The sequence below is a fragment of the Palaemon carinicauda genome, chromosome 9 (assembly GCF_036898095.1).
Source record: "Palaemon carinicauda isolate YSFRI2023 chromosome 9, ASM3689809v2, whole genome shotgun sequence".
NCBI lineage: Eukaryota > Metazoa > Arthropoda > Malacostraca > Decapoda > Palaemonidae > Palaemon > Palaemon carinicauda.
In genome coordinates, this window is record NC_090733.1 from 112829666 (window position 1) to 112852165 (window position 22500).

Below are 22500 nucleotides of genomic sequence, written 5' to 3' on the forward strand. Positions count from 1 at the left end.
TGCTGAGCCTATAAAGAATAGCTATGTTGTAAAGTAAGTTTCTCAACTAACAGCATACTTAACATTTGACTATTTTGAAAATTGTCAATTACTTAATGATGCTCTCATGATTGGTAGTTGATATAAGATTAGTAAGGCCTAAGTCACAGGAACAAACACATAACCAGTTATCTGTGGAGAAAAAAGAGAAGCTTCATAGACAATTAAGACGCTGGTAAATAAAAAAAAAAAAACATAAAAATCTAAACATTCATGGGCATATACAACACTTACCTAAATCTGGCACCTTCTATAAGAAGATATGAAGTCGGGATATAGAAACACACGGAGCGTGGAATCATTTATTTATCCACCAAAAAAAAGACACATACTTTAGGCATTAAGATGCTAGCAGGCTGAGGGGGACCTTCAATAAGACGCATCAAAGAAAGGACTGTGCATCTACGAAAAAGGTTAAAGGAAGAGGAACAAAGAAGGAAAAGTGAAGAAAAAAGTGAAGATACTAGAGGGATAACGTAGATGACCAACCCTCCCATCGATGACAATTCTTTATCTTTTTGCCTTCTTCCTGCCACCCTGCGTGGGTGGGGACAAGCGATTATTTTTTTTTTGCCTCTGGTCTGTGAGAGTTGTATCTAAGGAGCGTGTGTCGCAAAGTTAGATTTGGAGGAATGATCGTCTTCCTATTATATCAAAGCTATTTGTTTCCTTCGGTGATCTCAAGATGTTAATAAACAGACTACAGCAACAACAGCAGGTGTTCAAGACAGAACTCTCAGATACCAGAGGGACGGCACAAGATGGTGGGTGCCATTTTGTATGGACACGCAGGGTTACTGGATACGAACCTGAACCCGCTAGCAGATGCCAACAAGGGTTCCAAACATTCCTAAGTGATTCCCTTGAGTACCCTAACAGTTAAAAATCTAAAACCCTTGCATTCACTATCCAATACATTTATACACTATGGACATCCTTTATACATTATAAACAACTAAAATTGATTTCCGAATTGTAGTTTTCTTTATTTTTTCCCGCGTGAAATGATTGACGTGAATTTCTGAATGCAGGGGTTCGAGGTTTCCAGAGATTCATTTTAATCTGGCCAACTGGGCTTTTATTGTATATTTTTGCTCGAGAAGTTAATCCCTCCTCTTGCTATCCCCTTTACTCTTCTTCCGTTTTCCGATTAGGAAAAATCCAAAAAAATAGAGATAAAGGAGTAGAGTGGAGGTGAGATTTTCTATTTCATGAGAGAAGCCAATAGTGACTAGAGGGAATTTTAAACTTCCTTACATTTTATCACGAAACAAGACACGCGCACCACCGTGAAACACGACTCAACTGTTCGTTTTAAAACTACAGATAATAAATATTTTACATTCTTCACCAAATGGGCAACAAATATATGGGACATGATGAGATAAATGATAGAAATCAAAATATTCTAATCAACTATACAAATGATGATCGTTACCATCTAGATATCCGGTTAGAGTTGTCCAATCTGAGTAACAAAGCAAGAAAACTGGCTTTTACACACGGCAGTTGTGCAGACAACGCACGTCTGTTGTTCAAAAAACAAAATCAACAACCAAATGAGAACTAACGAAAAAAATTAAAGAGAATTTCTTCCTTTCTTTTGCTGGATTTAGCCATATCTCTCTTAACGCCACTGAGCTTAGTGACTAAAAGTGTAAATTTACAGCAGATATTTCAACAAAGCTAATTTACAGAAAAAAAAAGACAAATTAAGATGGGTATATGAACAAATGCAAGAAGACACGTAAACAGACTAATGAAACGTGTGATATATCTCTTCATACTTTTCTAGGAAAACACTAATATAACTGTAATGCCGTATGTGGATAATCAGTGTGGCATTAGATTTAGTTTCGTGAATGTGTAGGTGTAGATATACCAAAGCATGTTTACACCGCTGTAATAACTAATAAATTTTATGAAAGCATATGTCAGGTTTTCAATGAACTTCAGAAGTTTCTCTTAGTATCAAACTTAACTGTTAAAATGCTAGATATGTATATGTGCATAACGAACAACTTTATTTCACAAGACCCAAAAAAATTTTTGTAAAAGATGGCTGGTGGAGAAAAGCAGTTTTCCCACCTCACCATCCTTCTTTTTTATACATATGTATATATCACTTTCAGACTGCCATTTTATATTTTATCTTCTTTGAAACAAGCGAAGAAGTAGAAGAAGAAGACGAAGTAGAAGAAGAAACGGCTATGGACGACTCTCCTTCAAGCATAAAGAAATAAGGCACGACTTCAACGCTGAATGGCTTCAGAGTCCTTCTGGATCTCCACACCTCCTAGGACTTCGTGGCGAAGGTCACAGCCTTGTAGAAGTTGTTGTAGGTACCCCAACCCTTGGCCGCCAAGTTAAAGCTGGCAGAACGACGCTTGTCGCTTGTATCGTTTGTGTTGACCAACTCGAGTAGTGAGTGATGAGGTACTGCCATAGAAATTTGGGATTAATAGAAGAACTTTGACTAACTCGAAGGCTGCAGAACAACCTATTGACTAACATGGCCCCCCAATAAATATGAATAACGTGAAAAAACAAACAAAAATGATGAAGGAACAAATTTCCAATGGTAAACTAAGATGATAAAAGCTATAAAAAATGACATTGGGATAAAGGTGGATAATAAAATGATTTGAATAAATAGAATAATAAGAATACAATATCACTAATAATAACCCAGAATCAAAATAGATAATTCAGATAATTACGATTTTATAAATTTTAGTGAGCAGTTAATCTGACAACACTTACTTCTGAATCCTATTCTCAATTTTGTTGACCATGCTGCTGTAACAATGAATGTAAGGCATAGAATCTAAAATGAATTACAATACAAATACTTAAGTAGATACAAACACAAATACAGAGGGATGCAAATTCTTACCATCAACTGGTGTTGGAGGAAGGGACGCTCGTTGTACGACCTTCACCTCGGCGGTGTAAATGGCGCCAGACCCTGCGGATGAGGAGGGATCGGGACGATTGTTGGTGGCACATGACAGTAAGGAAGAAATCATGGGCGGAGGTGTCTTTACGGACATAAAACTCATCTCAGTACCCTGACGGGTACTGGCGAGTTCAGTCAATGCCTGCTTCCCATCAACTACCATTTCCACCCCATGTTCTACTTTTTCCTCCACCTTCCTAACTTCCAATGCCTCTGCATCATTCTTTTCAACCTTCTCTAATACATTTTCTGTTTGGTGTGGCATAGGTTTCTCTGAGTGTATACGTGAGTTAACACTGCGTTCACTAAATTGACTATATCTGTCCACTAATCTGCACGGATGCATGATATCCACAACAGAATTCTTTTTGTCCTGAGGACTATCATCATCACTCTCGGTATCTGTGTCATTCAAGAACACCTGCTCAGATTCCCCAATTTCCTCATTATAACTGGCTCTGGATACACTCCGGTAGAAATCAGGGGGATAAAGGTCAGAGACTTTAATGGAATCAATAGGAAATGAATTATCGAAGGATTTTTCCCAGTCACTTAGAAACTCTCGAAGTTCATCCTCATTTAAAGACGAACGTTTTCGATTGTCGTAAACTTGAATTTTAGGGATAGGAAGGGGACTTTCTACAACATCATAACCTTTAAAAGCACCCAGTGACTTTAGCTGAGGAATTTTCTTGATTAGCTTTATATCTTTATCTTTACATTCTATTGGTTCCAATGTCCTATCTTTATCGACAGAAGTATTTGACTGGACAGATCTAGATAATGAGTCATCTGTACTGTGAATGATTTTCGTTTGGTTGTCAGAGCTGTAATATGCTATATTTGATTTTGAAGAATGGCAGTCTTGTGTGTTTATTTCTTTGACAGAACTATATTGTGCTATATTTGATTTTGAAATATGGAAGTCTTGTGAGTTCATTTCTTTCATCTTTTCATCTAAAAAAGATTCAGAAACAACAGATGTGTGAGTCTTGCTTATGGGTGTACAAGTAGGCATAGTATTAGAGAGTCTTTCAGAAGATACAGAGGCAGTGGTTTCCAAAGAGGATGTGACTGCAACCTCATGAGTTGGTACATCAATCCTCTCTTTGTTAAAACTCGTAGAATCAGATTCTCCTGCTAATGAAATAGGGTGATAACTATTGCCATTAGAAGCATCCTTGCAGGAGGTAGGTTCACTTGCTAAAGATAAATGTGATAAGCTGTTGCATGCACTAGAAAGATTGTCGTAAGGAGACAGGTTGTTATGGAACTGAGGAGTGATGGGAAGAACTGGGGCTTGGGAAACTGGTGGAGGAGATAGAGACTCCAATTCTGAAACATTGTGCATTAGTGACGACAAGGAAATAAGGGGAAGCGATGTGGGTCGAGATGGTTTGTTCGTTGAAGTGGTTGTGGCATTCATTGCATTGTTATACTTTTGTATGGTGTTGAACACAGATTCGGTACAAGCAAAATTTTCACTGAAGCTGTTATAAGACTGTGTAGTGCTGATACTCCTTAAATCTTTTTGATTTGATAGAGCATCATGGGTAGATTCTAGAAACGATTGGAAATTTTCTTGCCCTGTACCTGTATTGCTATTAAGCTGGATCTGTTGATTACTGGTTTTGGTTTCTATCTTACCCAAAACTTCACTGCATTTTGCTTCGAAGCTATTCATTGGTATTTCTGTACCATTTGGAGTTAGAATTAATAGAGGGCTTCCTGGTTTAAGTGTGTCATGGCTTTTGTCCTTGAGTGACGTTTTATTGATTATGGAAGAATCTAGCATTGAAGATGAGGATAATGATGCAAGAACATTTCTCTGTTGCTCAAGAGGTGCAGTGGCAGCAGGAGAGGCAGTTATAAAATCTACCGGAGCAGCAACTTTAGATTTATCAGCAGAAAAGGAGACAATAGCCTTGGAACTAGAAGAATTGTTAATATATACATTATTTCTACTCACAGGACACTTGTTATTAGTAGTTACGTTTACAGGAATAGACTGGGACGAAAAATGTTTATCATAAAACTTAGAGAGATCTACAGGTTTGGGTTTAAATATGACAGATGGTGCAGGAGAAGATGAAGCAGAGTTTCCAGAATATATGAAAGACCGAGGTGATTTATTGCCTGTTTTTGTGGTAGCCATGCTATTAATTTGGCTAGTTGGAGCAGGTGACCCAGTTGGTGTATTAATAGACCATGAAAGTGGGCTGGGAGAGATACATAGAGGTGAAAAGACTTTTGCAATAGGTTTAGGAGAACAAATACGCTGAATAGGAGAATCTGCAGTAGTTCTTGGGGAGCTGGAGACACCAGTTGGGGGAAAACACAAGGGAGAAAAAGTCTTGGCGACAGGCTTGGGGCAACTAGCGAAGGTGGCTGCTGGAGGCGCAGTAGAAGCATGAGAGCGAGCAGGGATACTGTCTGCCATTTTGATGCTAGCTGCATTGATCTGATAGGGACGATTTGGCGTTGCCCTGCCTCCACCACTGCCACCACCTGCAGGAGTGGTTGCTGGCACCAGTTTAGACTTGGAAGGTTCTGGTTTAGGCTTGGAAGGTTCTGATTTAGTAGTAGGCCTAGTAGGTTGGGTCAAGATCTTAGATATATCTGGGAGATTGTAGGAGCCTGCAGACAGACATTGGAAGACTACGTAAGAAAGAAAAAAAACTAAAATAGGGTCAATAATACAGCATTTTTTCACATCTCATGCATAATATCATTATTCTTAAAATTTTGGGATAGGAAATAACAATATAAATGATAATGCTAAAAAAAATCATGCTACATGTCATGCACTCATAGCTGTACAAATTGGAAGGATGCAAACAACTGGTAAGTATTTATTGTTACAGAAAAAGAGGAAAAAGTATTGCATGTTAATACAGAAAATATTTCATGACATCACTTATATGGATTTCATACCTTATGAACACTTTGAATTGAACACTTTTTGAAACCAAATAAATGTAAAATTTTTGCAATGAGAAACGCCCTTTTTCAAAAGGAATTTACTCAAAAATGTGATTCAGAGAGAAACTATCCTAAAACAGAAAGCAAATCAGTCTCAATCAGAGATACTGTACAGTCTAACACTGTAATGATTTGGTCATTATTCACACTATTGCATATAACACTAGAGACCAAACATCCATTTCAAATGGCCAGAGGTAATGTTGAACATTCCTTGCCACACTCTCCTGGCAATTTCAATTGAGAAAACTTGAATAAAAATCCCTAAATGAATATGCATTCTGAGTACACTCTTTTTACAGAGTTTTGGAAAACACACTTACCGGGTGCAGCTGCTGGTGGGGCGATAGACATCCCAGTTGCGATCTGAAACAAGAAATTAAAACTTACATTCCGCTTTGTGGACATAATCTCAGGGAGTTGAACCTCCATAAATAATTTGCAACGTCTTTTAAATAACATTATGAGGAATAATGAATTATTATCCAAACATATACCTTATATCTATGTACTTATTTGTACAGTATATGTAATGTAAGTTATAGAACCAACATCGTAAAAGTGCGCGCGCACACATATAGACATATATATACATATATATATATATATATATATATATATATATATATATATATATATATATATACATATATATATATATATATAAATATATATATATATATAGATATAGATATAGATATATATTATGCTTAGCAATAACAATGCATTTTAATATGTCCCGTAATTAGGCATACAGTCTTTGAATATATAGGAAATAGTTAATATTAGTACCAACAATTTTTCTCTCCCTTTATCCCACTTTTCACTAGTTCCTCCTGCATTATTTTGTTTGGCTACACCCTCGTGCCCAGAAGGCCAACCATCTCTTTCAAATATGCAGGAAAACAACTGAGGATACTATTACTATTAGTCTTAATCTTCGCAGGTAGTTCATAGCATAAACACTCAGCACAGTCCTAATGTCTCTCACTCGGTCATCTTGGTAGTTTCACTACTCTAGGGTCAATAACCCTAGTTGTTACGATGCCAGAAAACCCAAATTCAATCAATCAATCACTACTAGAGGGAATTGATTTCTTGTAGCTAACTACTATTTTTGCCCCCCCCCCCCCCCAAAAAAAAAAATATTATACCAGCGGGGGGAGGGACCCTTTACTCTGCTGTCTCTTTTTACTTATCAATATGGGTTCCTCAATACTAGTTAGGCTTAATCTTATGGCCTAATCTTACAGAGATAATGATAAGTAATTGCAAATTATCTTGTATTTAAGGCATTAATTTCACGTCACCCGTTTTAAAAGACAATTGAAAATCGTAATAATTGATAAAAGTATTGGAATTGTTTGTTTGATTATTGCCTCCATGAAGGAATACATTTTAGCTGATTCTAGTCGAATGTAAGTTAGCAAAAATAGGTTTTAGCATCTGAAGTGCTGTAAAAAAAATTTAATCTTGCAAGCTTTTTATGTAGATACGGGGTAGAAATTCTCGAGTTTTTTATTTCTTTTATCTGGTTCCAGTGGGAAATTTTGACCATTGAACAATTTTGTCAATTTCCATAAAATATTAATTGTATGAAACAATTTTTTTTTAATCTAATTCCTTTAAGGTAAGAGTTGACAAAGGGCTTACCAAGGAGAGTAAACAGTAAATTGGACGATGTCGAAGGAGGATAACCCTACAAATGAGAAAGCATTATGGGTAAAAATGACAAGAAAGTGGTACAAACGTCTCTACAAAGAATGAAAATAATGGCCATTGATAATAAAACCTGGCTATAAGACATGCGACAAACCAAGATAAGGATTTTTGTCAGACCATAAATTAACTAGAATTCAATGTTTGTAAATACAATGCTGAAATATGCTAAACATGATACGGAAAGTCATGAATCTTAATTGCACGTTAAATGAGCTTCAAAGTCAAAAGATTTATCAAAAGGAAATGTTCGCAGACTTTGTAAAACGATTAATCAATTCTAAATGGAATCGTTAAAATATGCCATCACTGAATTTTCGTAAATTGTCTTGGGTTGACTAGATAAATTATCTAAATTCCAAATGATATGAGGAATAATTTTAGCAGAAAACGTTTGGCATTGTTACCCATACCTCCTAAAAACTGATTACGGCAGTCTATTTCCAACCAGTTTTGGAAAGGGATATGATTCTGTGTAAATTAGATTTTCGGGTAAGTCATTCAAGATTAAGCAATGATATTTCTTATTACAATGTTTAATAGTCATTGAAACATCTTGACTTCGACCAAATTCTGCTGAAAAAACTTCGATAGTTGTAACAACACAAGAATTTGAAAAAAAAATATGTATAATTAAATGGTCACGTGATCCTTGAAACATCCTGACTTTGATCAAATTTGACTTGAAAAATATTATTGGAACATTTTTTTTTCTTTTTAATAAAATGGTCAGATGATCATTTGGCTTCGACCAAAAATTCGAACATAAAAACTGATAGTTGTAACAACACAAGAATTCTAATTTAATTTTTTCATAACAGAATGGTCACACGATCCTTGAAACATCCTAACGTCGACCAACCTCGTCTATAAAGAACTGATGGTTGTAACAACACAAAAATTTAAATTTTTTTTTTAAATAAAATGGTGGCGGGATCCTTGAAACACCCTGACATCTACACAAATTCTACTGTAAATAAAATCACAAATTATTAGTAATTTGTATTTTTCCTAACATACTTACCGAGAACCACTTTCTTAAGAGTTACCTGGAACCTCCTCTCAAACGACCAGAGTTTTGTGTAGTTTACCCTACTCCCGTTTTCTGTAATGGTAGGCCTAGCGGAAGGATACGTGCCCTAAGGGCAAACCCGAGGTAGGCCACATGTGAGCTTGGGTCCTGATCTCCAGTAAGTTCTATGAAAGTAACAATACTATAGATCAGTGAGGCACTCGGGGGAAGGAAAGGAGGGCCATAACCCGAAAGTGGTTCTCGGTAAGTATGTTAGGAAAAATACAAATTACTAATAATTTGTGATTTGTTCCAACCCAGAGACTTACCTCGAACCACTTTCTGAGGAGACTTACACTTTAGGAAGTGGGAGTGCCTCCCTGTCTTAAGACCCAAATAACCGTGAAGTAGGATAAACTACACAAAGAGCTCATTATTAGTGTAAAAAGTACTCACCCTACATAATTCCTTGATGGTGTGCTTGATGAAATAGTAGATATACAGGGGTTGTGCAGGTCTACTGGCTAAGACCTCCTAAGGCGATAGAAAGTAAAAGGGGAAGACAAGGGGAAAAACAGAAAAGATCACCTGTGTCTAATGGTTTTGATATTCACGATTGAACCTGGGGCTTGGGCCGTTAAATCGGTTGGAGCGCGGAGAAAACTGGACCAATGGAGAAACCATCTAAGGACTTCCTCATAAATTCCTTGAGGTAGTGAGACGTGAACGTCGACTGGTTAGACCAAGTGCCTGCTCTAAGGATCTGAGCTATTGACATGTTCTTTTCAAAAGCTAGAGAGGTACTTACACCTCTAACGTCATGTGCCCTGGGTTTTCCTGGAACTGAAAGTCCTGCACCAGTATAAGCTTCAATGATGACTTGCCTGAGCCAAAAGGAAATGGTGTTTTTGGAAATTTTCTTTTTGGGAGTGCCCGTGGAGACAAAAAGATTCTTTATACCTGGACGGAGATTCGCCATCCTCTTTAGATATTTCCTTATAACTCTGACAGGACACAATTTTAAGTCATCTTGATTATCTGATTTTGGAATTGCTGGAACAGAGAAACCCTCAAACCTAGGATCCCAAACCGATGGGTTTTGAGTTTTGGCGACAAACGAGGGGACAAACTTAAAGGAGATATCTCTCCAACCTCTTGAATGTTCTACCTCGTAGGACAACCCATGAATTTCTCCTACTCTCTTCGCTGATGCCAAAGCTAACAAGAAAACAGCTTTAAGCGTAAGATTCCTGTTCACTATATCCTTCAAAGGTTCAAAGGCAGGCTTACTAAGCATATCCAGAACTCTAGCTAAGTCCCATTGCGGAACCCTAGGAGACGAGGGAGGACAGGACTGCTCAAAGCTCCTGATGAGCATCGAAATGTGTCTAGAAGAACTTAGATCTATTCCTTTCAGGAGAAATACTTGTCCAAGGGCGGCTCGTACTCCTTTTACTGCTGGAATCGACATGTCCAACTCATCTCTGAGGTGAACGAGAAAGTCTGCGATGTCTGGTACCGATGCTTCTAAAGGCTTTATTTTCCTTGAAGCACACCATTTAGTAAAGGCTGCCCATTTTGCCTGGTAGACTGCTGTTTAAGACTGTCTCAGGTATCTTGACATTCTATCAGCTGTCCTGGTCGAATACCCTTGTCTTCTCAGGAGACGCCGGATAACCTCCAGGCGTGAAGACGAAGGGCATGAGGGTTCTCGTGGAACCTCAGAAAGTGTGGCTGCCTCAGGAGGTCTGGTCTGTCTGGAAGAGGCCACGGAGGGAGAATAGCCAGTCCCTTTAGGTCTGTGAACCACTCTCTCTCCGGCCACCAAGGCACTACCAAAGTCATCTTTAGGTTGTTGGCTGTCCTTACTCTGTTGAGAACCTGCCTGATCAGAGCAAAGGGAGGAAAAGCGTACACGTCTAGGTTGTCCCACTTGTGCTGAAAGGCGTCTTCCAATGCTGCCTTTGGGTCTGGGACAGGAGAACAGAATACGGGAAGTTGTGTGTTCAGCCTCGTCGCGAAGAGACCATTCTGTTCCTACTACTTGGCCTACTCTGCTGAGGCCGTCTGCTAGAACGTTCTTCTTTCCCGGAATGAATCTCGCCGACAGTTTGACCTGTTCTTCTTCTGCCCATTTCAGGACTTGCAAGGCGAGAACGCACAACTCCTTCGACTTCAATCCTCCTTCCTTTTTTATGTACGCCACTACTGTGGCATTGTTCGACATTAACGCCACTGAATTTCTTTTTAGAAATGGACCGAAGTGTAGACAGGCTTCCTGAACAGCTCTCATCTCCAGAACATTGATGTGGAGAGACCTTTCCATTTCCGTCCAACTGCCTCTCGCTGCTTTTCCTAGAAGATGGGCTCCCCACCCTTCTTTTGACGCGTCTGTGAAGAGCAGAAGCTCTGAAGGTCCGGAGGATAGTGGCATCCCTTTCAGAGTCTTCACACGATCTTGCCGCCATTCCAGGGACTGTTTGGTCTCCTGAAGTACTGGCACAATCACGTATGGGGAACTCCTCTGGTCCCATCGGTCCTTTAAGTTCCACTGGATGCTCCTGAGATTCTGCCTTCCTTGAGGGGCCAGCTATCAACCTCTGCCAATCCTTTGCTCTTCTGGGTTGACCCGCTAGGAAGGGACGGAGAACTTGGTCTAGATTGTTCAGCCTGTCTACCGATGGAAACGCCTTGACTAGTGAGGAATCTAGGTCTATCCCCAAGTACGTCATTTTGTTGGTTGGAGACAGGTGAGACTTCTCCAGATTGATGGTGATGCCCAGAGTTTTGCAGAGACGAAGAAGCTCCGCGCCTTGTTGCTTCAAGACTTCCTTTGAGGAAGAAAGGAGTAACCAGTCGTCCAGGTACCAAATTAAACGGATCCCCCGTTCGTGAGCCCAAACGGAGATTGTCGTAAAAATTCTTGAGAATACCTGGGGGGCTGTGGACAGGCCGAAGCAGAGGGCTCTGAACTGCAAAATCTGGGCACCCCAATTCACCCGGAGATACTTCCTGCTTGCTGGATGAATTGGAATTTGGAAATAGGCATCCTTGAGGTCTATGGATATCATGAAATCTCCTTCCCTCAAGGACTCCATGACCGTTCTCGGGGTGTCCATCTTGAATTGCGCCTTCCGAATGAATTTGTTGAGGGCTGACAGGTCTATCACTGGTCTCCAACCTCCAGTTGCTTTCTCTACCAGGAAGAGACGACTGTAGAACCCCGGACCCGGAAGATGAACCGTCTCCATTGCTCCCTTCTCTAACATTGTGGAGACCTCTTCCTCCAACGTTGCTCTTTTCAGGGGGTCCTTGGGGGCCAACCACTCCGCCTGGCTTGCTGGAATCAAGGGAGGTGGATCTTCCAGAAATGGGAGCCTGTAGCCCTCTTTCAAAACAGTTACCGTCCACGGTTCTGCCCCGTGGAGTTTCCATGCTTGCCAAAACTGTCTGAGGCATCCCCCTACCTGAGGCTTGGGCAGGGGAGGGGGCCCTCTCACTCTATCCTCTTCCGGAAGATCGTCCTGAACGGCCTCTCCTGGCTGAAGAGTAGGAATTCCTAAAGGAGGAAGGGGCTGAATTGGTTCCCCTTCTGGTGGGATTCGTAGACTGAGCCCACTGTGATGTCGAAGGTTCTCTCCTCACTTGAGTTGGGGAAGAACGAAAACTAGCAGGAGCCTCGGACACAGGTCTTCTAAATACCGGTCTCCTCGCCGATTGGGCTTTCGGCAAGACGGTATCCTTCCTCTTTGCGAGTTTTTCCGCAACTTCCTCCGCCTTTTTGATGGGAAAAAGACCTTCGTCCCATACTGTAATGTTCCGGAGGGCTCTAGCTTCCCTGTCCGGGATTTTCCTGCAAAGATTCTTCAAGACCGAGTCTCTCCTTCTCAAGACCCAGTTCGCTGATAATGCTAAGGCCTGGAAAGTGAGAAACTTCAGGGCACGGCCGCCCGATCCGACCAACTCTTTTAGGGCCTCTCGTTTGGCAGGATCCAAAGAGTCCGTCGGGATCTGGGTACCTACTAAAGTAGAAGCCCACCAGTCCAACCATGAGGCGACATTTACTAGAGCCTTGGACATTTCCTCCATCATAATGGATTCAGCTTGTGAAAAGAAAATAGGGGCCGAAGCCGCCCTGTCTTCCGGGGCACCTTGCCCTAAAACTTCTAGGACGTCCTCTAGCTTGCTAGCCCCATGAGGACGTCCTTCTAAGGCATAATACTTGCTTTGCGATTTAAGACCTTGTAGAAGTTTGGCCGAACTGTGTCCTTTTGAGGTGTCCCTATTGCGGTTGACCACCTTATCAATATGGGACCGTCCAAATTTTACGTCCCTCGCTTCCGGAAGTGCCAAAGATGATTTCTTCTGGACAGGCTCCTCCATAATCCTGTTGAGACCAGAACGCCAGTCGTCTTCTTCTTGAGGCAGTGGTTCTTCAATTTTATTGTGACTCCTTATTAAGGAGATCACCCTCCTATACGCGGAGTCCTCCGTTGTTCCAAGTTCCGCGTCCGCATCTATGTCCTCCGTCCGGCGATGTGGTGTAGAATCAGCACGGGCACCTCCGCTCTGATGGGACCCGCGGTTAAGTCTCTCTGGAGAGACGGGTGCCTCCGTCACTTTTCGAGCCTTTGATAATGGGACGGGCTCCTCCGTGGAGGGGTTCGATGGATGGATCCGTGCACGTCGATCCATTCCACGGGCTAACTTGTCGAGGCTGTCCGTCCTAGGAGGCGACTCCCTCTGATGGGCGGATTGAGTCTCCTTGGATCTGGACTTATGCCTACCAGACGAAGATTTGTGGTCTGAGGCTGAAGCCGACTTGCGGCAATCGGAGGCCCTTCTAGGAGGACAGTCTCCGGAAAGCCTAACCACTGAGCCAGAGACTGAAGTCAGGTCTCTTAGCTTACTCTCGGGTACAAGGACCCATCGTTCATGTGGAGATTCAGCTCTCCTGTACTTCTTCTGTGGGGAACGAGATCTCCTCCTTCTAACTCGAGACCCCGACGGAGACCTAGAGAGGGACCTCCTCCTCCTGGAACCATCCCTCTTCCTCCTACGGCTCCTCCGACGTTCTTCCTCCGACGACATGGAAGATTCCTCTGGCGACAATTCCGACCTCCTTTCGAAACGGGTCCTAGATACAGATGGAGCCTTGCTCAACACCTGTTGGATCCCTGATGTCGACGGTTGTAGAAACTCCTCGGGAACTGCCGACGAAGGCGCTGGATACATAGAAGGTCTATCCAAAAAAGGGAAACAGCCGCTCAAATCTTCCTCCGTCCTCAAAGGGGACTTGAACGGCGTCCTCGGTAGACTCCATCCCAGGGGATCTTCCTGCGGGGAATCCTCTCTTTCCAGGGCGCCCTCCGCTGCGGAAGCGCCCGAAACGTCCACCCACGAATCTGGGGAAGAAAAGGGCACATGTTTATTCCACATGGGGTCCCCGGCCGAGACGTGCTCCCCTTGCACAAGAGCAACGTCCCGTGGAGTCTCACTACACATGCCTTCAGGCGCCTGGTTCGCCTTCAAAACAACAGAGACCCCAGATACAAGACCCTCCTGGGGAAGAGGCACCGACTTCTTCCCCTTTACAGACTTACCTCGTCCCCTACTCTGGGTAGGGGAAGAAGAAGGAACTCTATCCGACCTTTCTCCCGCCGAAGTCGCAGGGGAGGAAACACTAGCCTTCCTGGGAGACCGCTTCGAGGACTTCTTCTTCTTGGTCTTGTACTTGACCCATTGGACCTCACTCCAGGAAGCACATTCCGGACACGTGTCCGAAGGAGAGCACACTTTACCCCTACACGAGGAACAAAGGGAGTGCGGATCTACATCGGGCTTCGATAAGAAAGCCCCACACGATTTCCCGGCCCTAGGCCCAGGACAACGGCGAGTATGCTCCATCGCACACAAATACAATACCGCCAGACACAGGCACGTAGCGGAAAAAGAAAGAGGACACTAACAAGCACAAGTGAAAGCACAAAGGAATAAAATGACAAAGCACAATGTTAAAGCACTAAGCACGAGGGAGAGCACAACGGACCATGTGGTAACCATGTGGTAAACGAGACACAAAGGGTCGCGCTGAGATAAGAGGAGCGTCGAGATGATATCACGACGCGACCAGAGAACTTACTGGAGATCAGGACCCAAGCTCACATGTGGCCTACCTCGGATTTGCCCTTACGGCACGTATCCTTCCGCTGGGCCTACCATTACAGAAAACGAAAGTAGGGTAAACTACACAAAACTCTGGTCGTTTGAGAGGAGGTTCCAGGTAACTCCTAAGAAAGTGGTTCGAGGTAAGTCTCTGTGTTGGAACAAATGACAGTTGTAGCAATACAAGATTTAAAAAAAATTTTGCCAAACAAAAAAGTCACGTGATCCTTACAACACCATGAAATCGACAAAAACTCGACTTTAAGAAATCTAATAGTAGTAAAAAAATGTATGATAAAACCTTAATGAACTGTTCGCTACTTGATCCTTCAATAAGGGAAAAGGCCATATTACAAAGTCGCCTTCAGGGGAGTATCCATTCACTTACCGGGGAGGGCTTTGGCATTTCCATCCAGCGGGGTACAGAGGAAGCTTTCGACTCCGCTTTGCCGCAAACAGTCTCAGCAAGCTGGGACAATTTCATACATATTCAAAGTTATTATGAAGATGAATTTTTTTTACCTTTATCTCTCTGAGTAAATTTATAACAGGAATAAATAATAGATCTATAACTCTCCTTTCATCGGAAGTATCTTGAATTTTCTATTCTCAGAGGTATACAAAATAAAAAAAAAAAAAAAATGGGGTTATATGCATGTTAAAATTTCTGTTAATGAAATTATAGAAAAAAACTTGAGCTATCATTCGTAATGTGGAAACTGAAGAAAATATTTTAACAATAATTATGGTTCACCCATAACAGAAACTATTCCATGAAATTGAATCATTGAAAAACCAAATAAAGTATCAAAATTTAAAATTTTTGGATGAAACAATTATGAAATTTACCAATTATCAAATAACAAGTGATAAGTACGAACATGCTATAATTTTCCTTTCTAACTACGTAGCCAAGAAATGTAAAAGCATTCAAAACAAAATAATTGACAATTATCTTTTTTATTTTGTTTGTGAATACTTTTACCTCTATTAGCGTGCAGCAGTAATTAGCTTTTACGTTTGGTTATTGATATTAATTTCTGTTATGCACTTTAGCATTAATAACATCAATTTACATAGTTTATTATTGTAAGCATATTACCTAAAATAGCGCAACGCAGTTAATAACGAAATCATTCGAAATATAGACACCATTTCGCAGGGGGGAAATAACCTTTCAAAATAAATGCAAATTTGATGACAAATTTATACACTACATAATGAATGAAACTGAATGTAGACAACCAACAGAAAAGCTACGCAGTTTGTGTTTATTTTATATACTGTATGATTCTACAACGTTATTCACGAATATTTAATGAATCTGAGCTTGAATAATCAACGTCATACAGACAGGATATTCTATAAATAATCACGTCTTTCTAATAAATACTAAAGTTTAAATCCTGAGATGATAATTATTATATACAGCATATATGAAATAGAATCCAGAAATTGAAGCATATTAAATTCAAAATGTCCATAAAGACTGAAAATCTTCTGATGAACGATAGCAAATATTGATTTTACTCAAGAAAACGGATATATTTACACAAATATTCTCAATGTCTTTTATCCCTCCACAATTAAGCGTCATGTATCTTTCAAATAAACGCTACGTAAGTTACGCAACATTTAAAGGAGGCAGCTATAAAATCATTAAAGGAGACCTAGTCATTGTTTGCTTTTCAATGATTTATTTGATTTCATCAAAGGGAATTATTATTGCGCAATCAAAATCTATTGATATATTCACTAGCACCGTATCATTTTTTATTTCTAATTATAAAATTTGATTTAGACATAGACATCTTAAATGAAGGACTACCCACTGCCATGGTCGGGGTTTGGAACTCGGGGGTTAGAATTAACTTGAGGTGCATATCTAGACTTGGTCCTGGATGACCTAGAAAATTGATCTTAGTGTCAAAATGGTGGGTTTTGAGGATGGCGAATTTAATGATGGGAACGTTAAAGTACAAGAAGGTCTTTTTGAAGATCAATAGGTCAAATTGCATAATTTGGCTGAAAAAAAAAATGTAAAATGGTCTCAGCGTGGGCTAAAAGAGTGATTTCGTAGTCTGTTGGGGATTTTAGGATCTGATAAGTTCAATGGCATCATAACCAATGGCTGTTTTTGGATCTGATAAATTGAATGGCACCATCACTAAAGATTGTAAATGTCATACTTGAGGTCGACAGGTAAAATTTTCCACGTCAAATACCATAAATTTGCTGAAAATTAGAGTAAATATCGCCTGTGCTTTGAAAACCCAGCTAAGACAATTATTTTGTGTTTTGATGTCTCATCTGAGCTTATCAGCTCCTCAGTGTTAGTTATGGTAAGATCATATTGATCAAGGGAAATGTTGTTTACGCAAGAGATAGCTTATGATGGGGTTGATGGCATTAATTCATATTGAAGTATTGGTACTTGGCTTGATGTCCACAGTGTCAATAAAAAAATTACCCCCTCCCCCCCACCGAAATCACTCTTCTAGAATCTAAATCTAGCCCACCCAAAGGCGATATATATTCTCAATTACAGTAAAATTATGCTACTTGACCTTAAAAAGTTAACCTATTGACCTAAACTATGATCTATACAGTCCTTAACTTATCAGATCTTAATAAACCTAAATAGACGCCGAAATCAATCTTTTAAAGTTTTATCACATGCTGATGTCCTTTTAGTCTATTTCTGAGGCAAACTATGCTATTTTACCTTGAAATTTGACCTACTGACCTTCAATATGACCTTCAATTACATTATCGTTAGCATCATTGAATCCACCGCCCTTAAAAACCCCAATGCAGACACCGGGATCAGTTTTCTAGGCCTTCTAGGACCAATTCTAGAGATGCGTCCCATGTGAAATCTAGCACCCAGAGAGGCGCAGTGGACAGTCCCTCTTTAAAGGTATCTTTTGTTTTATATCATCAATTTATGTGTTGGAAAATTTTGGGAACAAAATTCAAAATCCAAATTAGGTAAATAGGGTAAAGAAGGGAGGGTTTTTTTCTTTGGAGGAACATATACTTAAAACCTTAATGTTTTAGATAGTGAAATATTAGATCTTTTAAACTTTTATAAAATTTTATTTTAGCCCTAAATAACGTTTTTTTATCTATCTTATGGTCTTGCTAAAAACAATATGTATAGAATATAATGTTATTTTGTACTAATACTGTACACTGTTCCAGTATATATATATATATATATATATATATATATATATATATATATATATATATATATATATATATATATATATATATACATATAGATAGATATATATATATATATATATATATATATATATATATATATATATATATATATATATATATATATATACATATACACACACATAAATATAAATATAAGTATATCCATATATATATATATATATATATATATATATATATATATATATATATATATATAAATAAACATATATACGTATATATATATATGTGTGTATACATATAACTATGTATAATTTATGCGTACATGTATATGCAGCCTATACTAAAGTAGTAATATCCACTCATACCAATATAAAAGCATTGAATGCTTTTAAACCCCATTAGGAAAATGAAGGAACTATCTTATACATTTCGATCGTAAATCAACAGTTCATGTAACAGTAAGGCGGAGTACAATAACTAATTCGAAATACACTAGACATTCAATGCATGTAAAAGCATTTACACATTTACTATATTAAGTAATATATATTCATTATGCTAAGTCATGTATGAGTGATTTCGTGTATAGTATGAATGTTTTGTCTACTGTTGAAAAGCATCGATATGTTAATAAGCATCTCTGGAAACATTTTCTTTCATTTCAAAATCTAAAACATATTTCTTCCATTATGTCAAGATGTAAGTTGTTAAAATACTGTATGCTTTTAAAAAAAAAAAGTCAGCCACTGATATATTTTTTTAACCTATGGGGATTGCACTACTACTACTAATAATAATACCGTAGTCAAAGATGATAATAATATCAATAACAATAATGAAGTTATACTGCAGTATAAACAGCTACCATAAAAAGTGCATGAGTGCAAATGTTGAAAATCTTATGCCTTGAATATTACCGAAGAATGTTAAAATCCTACAAGGATTAGTTGCAGAAAGCTAGATGTAATTACTCCCAAGTGTATTTTAGTTACTTAAGACAATTACTATTTCCTACTAACTATTCTGGTATTAGATAATATTAAAATATATTCCTTCTAAATGTTCCCTAATTATTATTAACTTATTTATTTTTATTATTTTTCATTAGACTTTCAGAAAAAAAGTCCTCAATATTGTTTTAAGAATTAAGGCTCAACATGTACATATAAATTTATCTATTGGACCATGTCTTTCAATTAATCTGACCATCTGGATCATTTTATGCCTAATCATATTTTCGACCTCTATAGCTGCACGAACAGCATGGCCCGGACACTTGGCCCTTTATATTTATATGGACGCGTAAGCACACAGCAGCTCTTAAGAATGAACTACTCTGGTATTTGACCTCTCTAAAGCCACATGTTAGCCTTCTGCAAAACGTAATCTATGCTTGTTAGCCCACTATTTAAACTTCTATTTATTAAGACTACCCACGACACCCGTTACCTTAGGATTCGCATTTGCTGTAGTCACATTCGTTTTAGCCTGCAATGGGGGAAAAGGGCAGGTCTTTATGAACGTTTAATCATAAAAATAATAACAATAATATTCCGTATACATATACCTTCATACATCTAAAAAATGGTTTCTTACACCTATAAAGTAAACCAATGGTTCCTATAACCTTATTACTCTTACGAAGCACAGAATAGACATACTACTTACTGTATATACATCAAGCAAAGATAAGAGAAACTGAATTTAGATCATGTTTATCATGGTTCAAGGGGGACATGGAGCGAGCAGTATTTTTAGTGAACATTGAGCAGGCAACGACAAAGCACCAAGATGCTGAGGTGAAACGCCATGTACAACTGCAGTCTGCTTGTGTTTCCTTTGCTGCTGCTGTTCTTTCTGCTAATAAAGCAGCCACAGCTCATGTTAGTGACAGTGTTGGGCCGAGTAGTATAGGTGGCGTGCATGTACTGGGAGCGTGTGTTTTTGTACCTGGAATTTCGTTCTCTTATCTTCGAAGGCATCGGCAGCACAGCCTGTCTCAAGAGCAGCGTCCCAAGGGGTCTTTACCATAACGATGCTGGCACTCCTGTTCTTGAGGAACTCTTCCTGCATGTGTGAATGCCAAGCTTTACCTCTGCTGATTGTGCATGCATTCTTTGAACTTTCGACTGAATATCTCTTTCTCTCTTTAAATAAACTTACTAACACACACACACACACACATACACTTTTCAAGTAAGTAACTAGGCTAAGGAATTCTCCTGTATTGCAGAAGATACCCTTATTTGCCTCTTGGAATATAGTATACCGCTGTCTTAATTTCTTAATATGAATTATTTGAAATCAAAAGTGAGGAAATAGAGTCAACCTACTAATTTAATAAATAAAACGTAAAATCATAAAGGTGGACTATTCTGAACTGTTATTGGTTAAATTTCAAATAATATATCTAGCAATGGAGATTTTAAAAGCACATTACATAGTGATAAAAGTTATCAAATGGATTCGAGACAAAACAATAATCACCATTCACTCTTCCTCTCTCCTCTCAAATCAGCCAGAGGTAAATTTGGATCTGACGCGCCTTACCAAGCGTACCTACCATAATCCTATCCTGTTCTTTCTCTCTCTCAAGTTCGGCTTGTTTCTTGCTGCTTAGAGTTTTGCTGCTTACATTTTGGCTGGTGCTAAGGCTGCTGCTGGAGAGGCTGCTGCTGCTGCTGCTGCTGAAAGCGGAAGATTGCTGCACCATCGAAGTCTGCTGTGATTTCTGTACGGTGGTCTCATCGACTATGAATTTGTCCATCCTCTTCTTGCGCTTGGCGAAGAGCTCAGCTCCTGAGGAAACAAGAACAACATTGAAGCTTTTACCAAGACAATATTGAAGCTTTTACAAAGACAATGTTGAAGATTTTACCAAGACAATATTGACAGCTTTAAAAAGACAATATTGATAGCTTATACAAAGACAATATTGAAGCTTTTACCAAGACAATGTTGCAGCTTTTACAAAGACAGTGTAGAAGCTTTTACCAAGACAATATTGACAGCTTTTACCAAGACAATATTGACAGCTTTTACCAAGACAATATTGCAGTTTTTACAAAGACAATACTGAACCTTTTACCAAGGCAATATTTCAGCTTTTACAATGAAATATTGAAGCATCTGCCAAGAGAATATTGAAGCTTTTACTAAGACAATATTGATAGCTTTTAACAAGACAATATTGACAGCTTTTACCAAGAAAATATTGAAGCTTTCACAAAGACAATATTGAAGTTTTAACCAAGACGATATTGAAGCTTTAGCTAGGAAACCATTGAAGTTTTTACCAAGACAGTATTGATAGCTTTTACCAAGACAATATTGAAACTTTTAACAAGAAAATATTGATAGCTTTTACCAAGAAAATATTGAAACTTTTACCAAGACAACATTGAAGCTTTACTAAGACATCATTGAAGCTTTTATTTGTCTTTTTGCATTGGATCTTGCTCTTTTAAATACAAATAAGATGGACTTAAAAACTTGCAGCAAACTAGAATTTCGAAAAATATAATATTTTCATGAATAAACTTTCAGCTTGAATCTTGAATAGCACAAAAGTAATTGTTGAAGGTTTTGATATATGTAAAAGATGTATCGTGATTTAAACAAGACAACAATGGAATGATCCCTAGGCAACATAAAATTAATTAATGTGATATTCTTTTCTTTTTATTTTTAGAATAGTTCCTGGGGGGAACTGCATACGGAGAAAACACATTTTTAATCTTATAAAAATTACCCCTTTTTGAAATACAAGGAAAAACTCGCTTATCTGTATGTTGGACTATTATGGAATAATTGGATTTCTAAGAATAAACTAAGCCTTAAGATATTAGATTTTTACAGACAAGGTAATCAAAGGAATTACTTTAAGGAGGAGAAAGGTCTTGAAAAAAATAACTCGAGCCTAAAGAAGTTCAGCAAAGATTGAGAGACGATGATTCGACATTAAAGTAACTCGGTTCTTCATTGGAGAGAAAAGCTATTTGGAGAAATCAAATTCGAGTTTGGGGGAATTTGAATTAGAAATTTGGTGAATTAAAAATTTGAGGAATTAAAAATTTAAGGAATTCTGATTTGAAATTTTGGGAATTCCAAATTGGAAATTTGGGGAAGACTAATTCGGAATTTGAGGAATTCTAATTCAGAATTTGGGAAATTCCAATGCAAAACTTTGGAAATTAGAGTTCGAATTCGTGAACTGTAGAATTCGATTTTATCATTTAAGGAATTCGAGTTCAAAACATCTTGAATTCGAAATTGAAATTTGGGAAATTCAAATTCGAAATTTGGGAAATTTAAATTTGAAATTTGGGAAAATCAAATTCAAAATCTGGGGAATTCGAATTTAGAGAATTCGAAATCAAAATATATTTTGGAGAAGGCTTTGAGACTATAGACGGTCTTTCGATAGACCTGG

The 22500-nt window shown here is 38.7% G+C and overlaps 1 protein-coding gene across 10 annotated transcripts in view; it reads right to left on the reverse strand.

The window, feature by feature from the left end:
- Window positions 1–327: 327 nt before the first annotated feature.
- Window positions 328–22500, reverse strand: part of LOC137647051 (titin-like) — a 246470-nt gene continuing 224297 nt past the window's right edge. For 8 of the 10 annotated variants that reach the window (XM_068380199.1, XM_068380201.1, XM_068380197.1 and 5 more), the window contains 6 exons: window positions 20632–20867; window positions 20019–20135; window positions 15265–15345; window positions 6304–6346; window positions 2936–3007; window positions 328–2478 (listed from right to left, as the gene is read on the reverse strand). In XM_068380199.1, the coding sequence (XP_068236300.1) occupies window positions 2336–2478; window positions 2936–3007; window positions 6304–6346; window positions 15265–15345; window positions 20019–20135; window positions 20632–20867 (692 nt within the window). In that variant the 3' untranslated portion in view covers window positions 328–2335. Of the gene's footprint in view, window positions 2479–2935; window positions 3008–6303; window positions 6347–15264; window positions 15346–19517; window positions 19557–20018; window positions 20136–20631; window positions 20868–22500 lie in introns of all 10 variants that reach the window. The other 2 variants (XM_068380200.1, XM_068380202.1) reach the window with 2 other exon arrangements.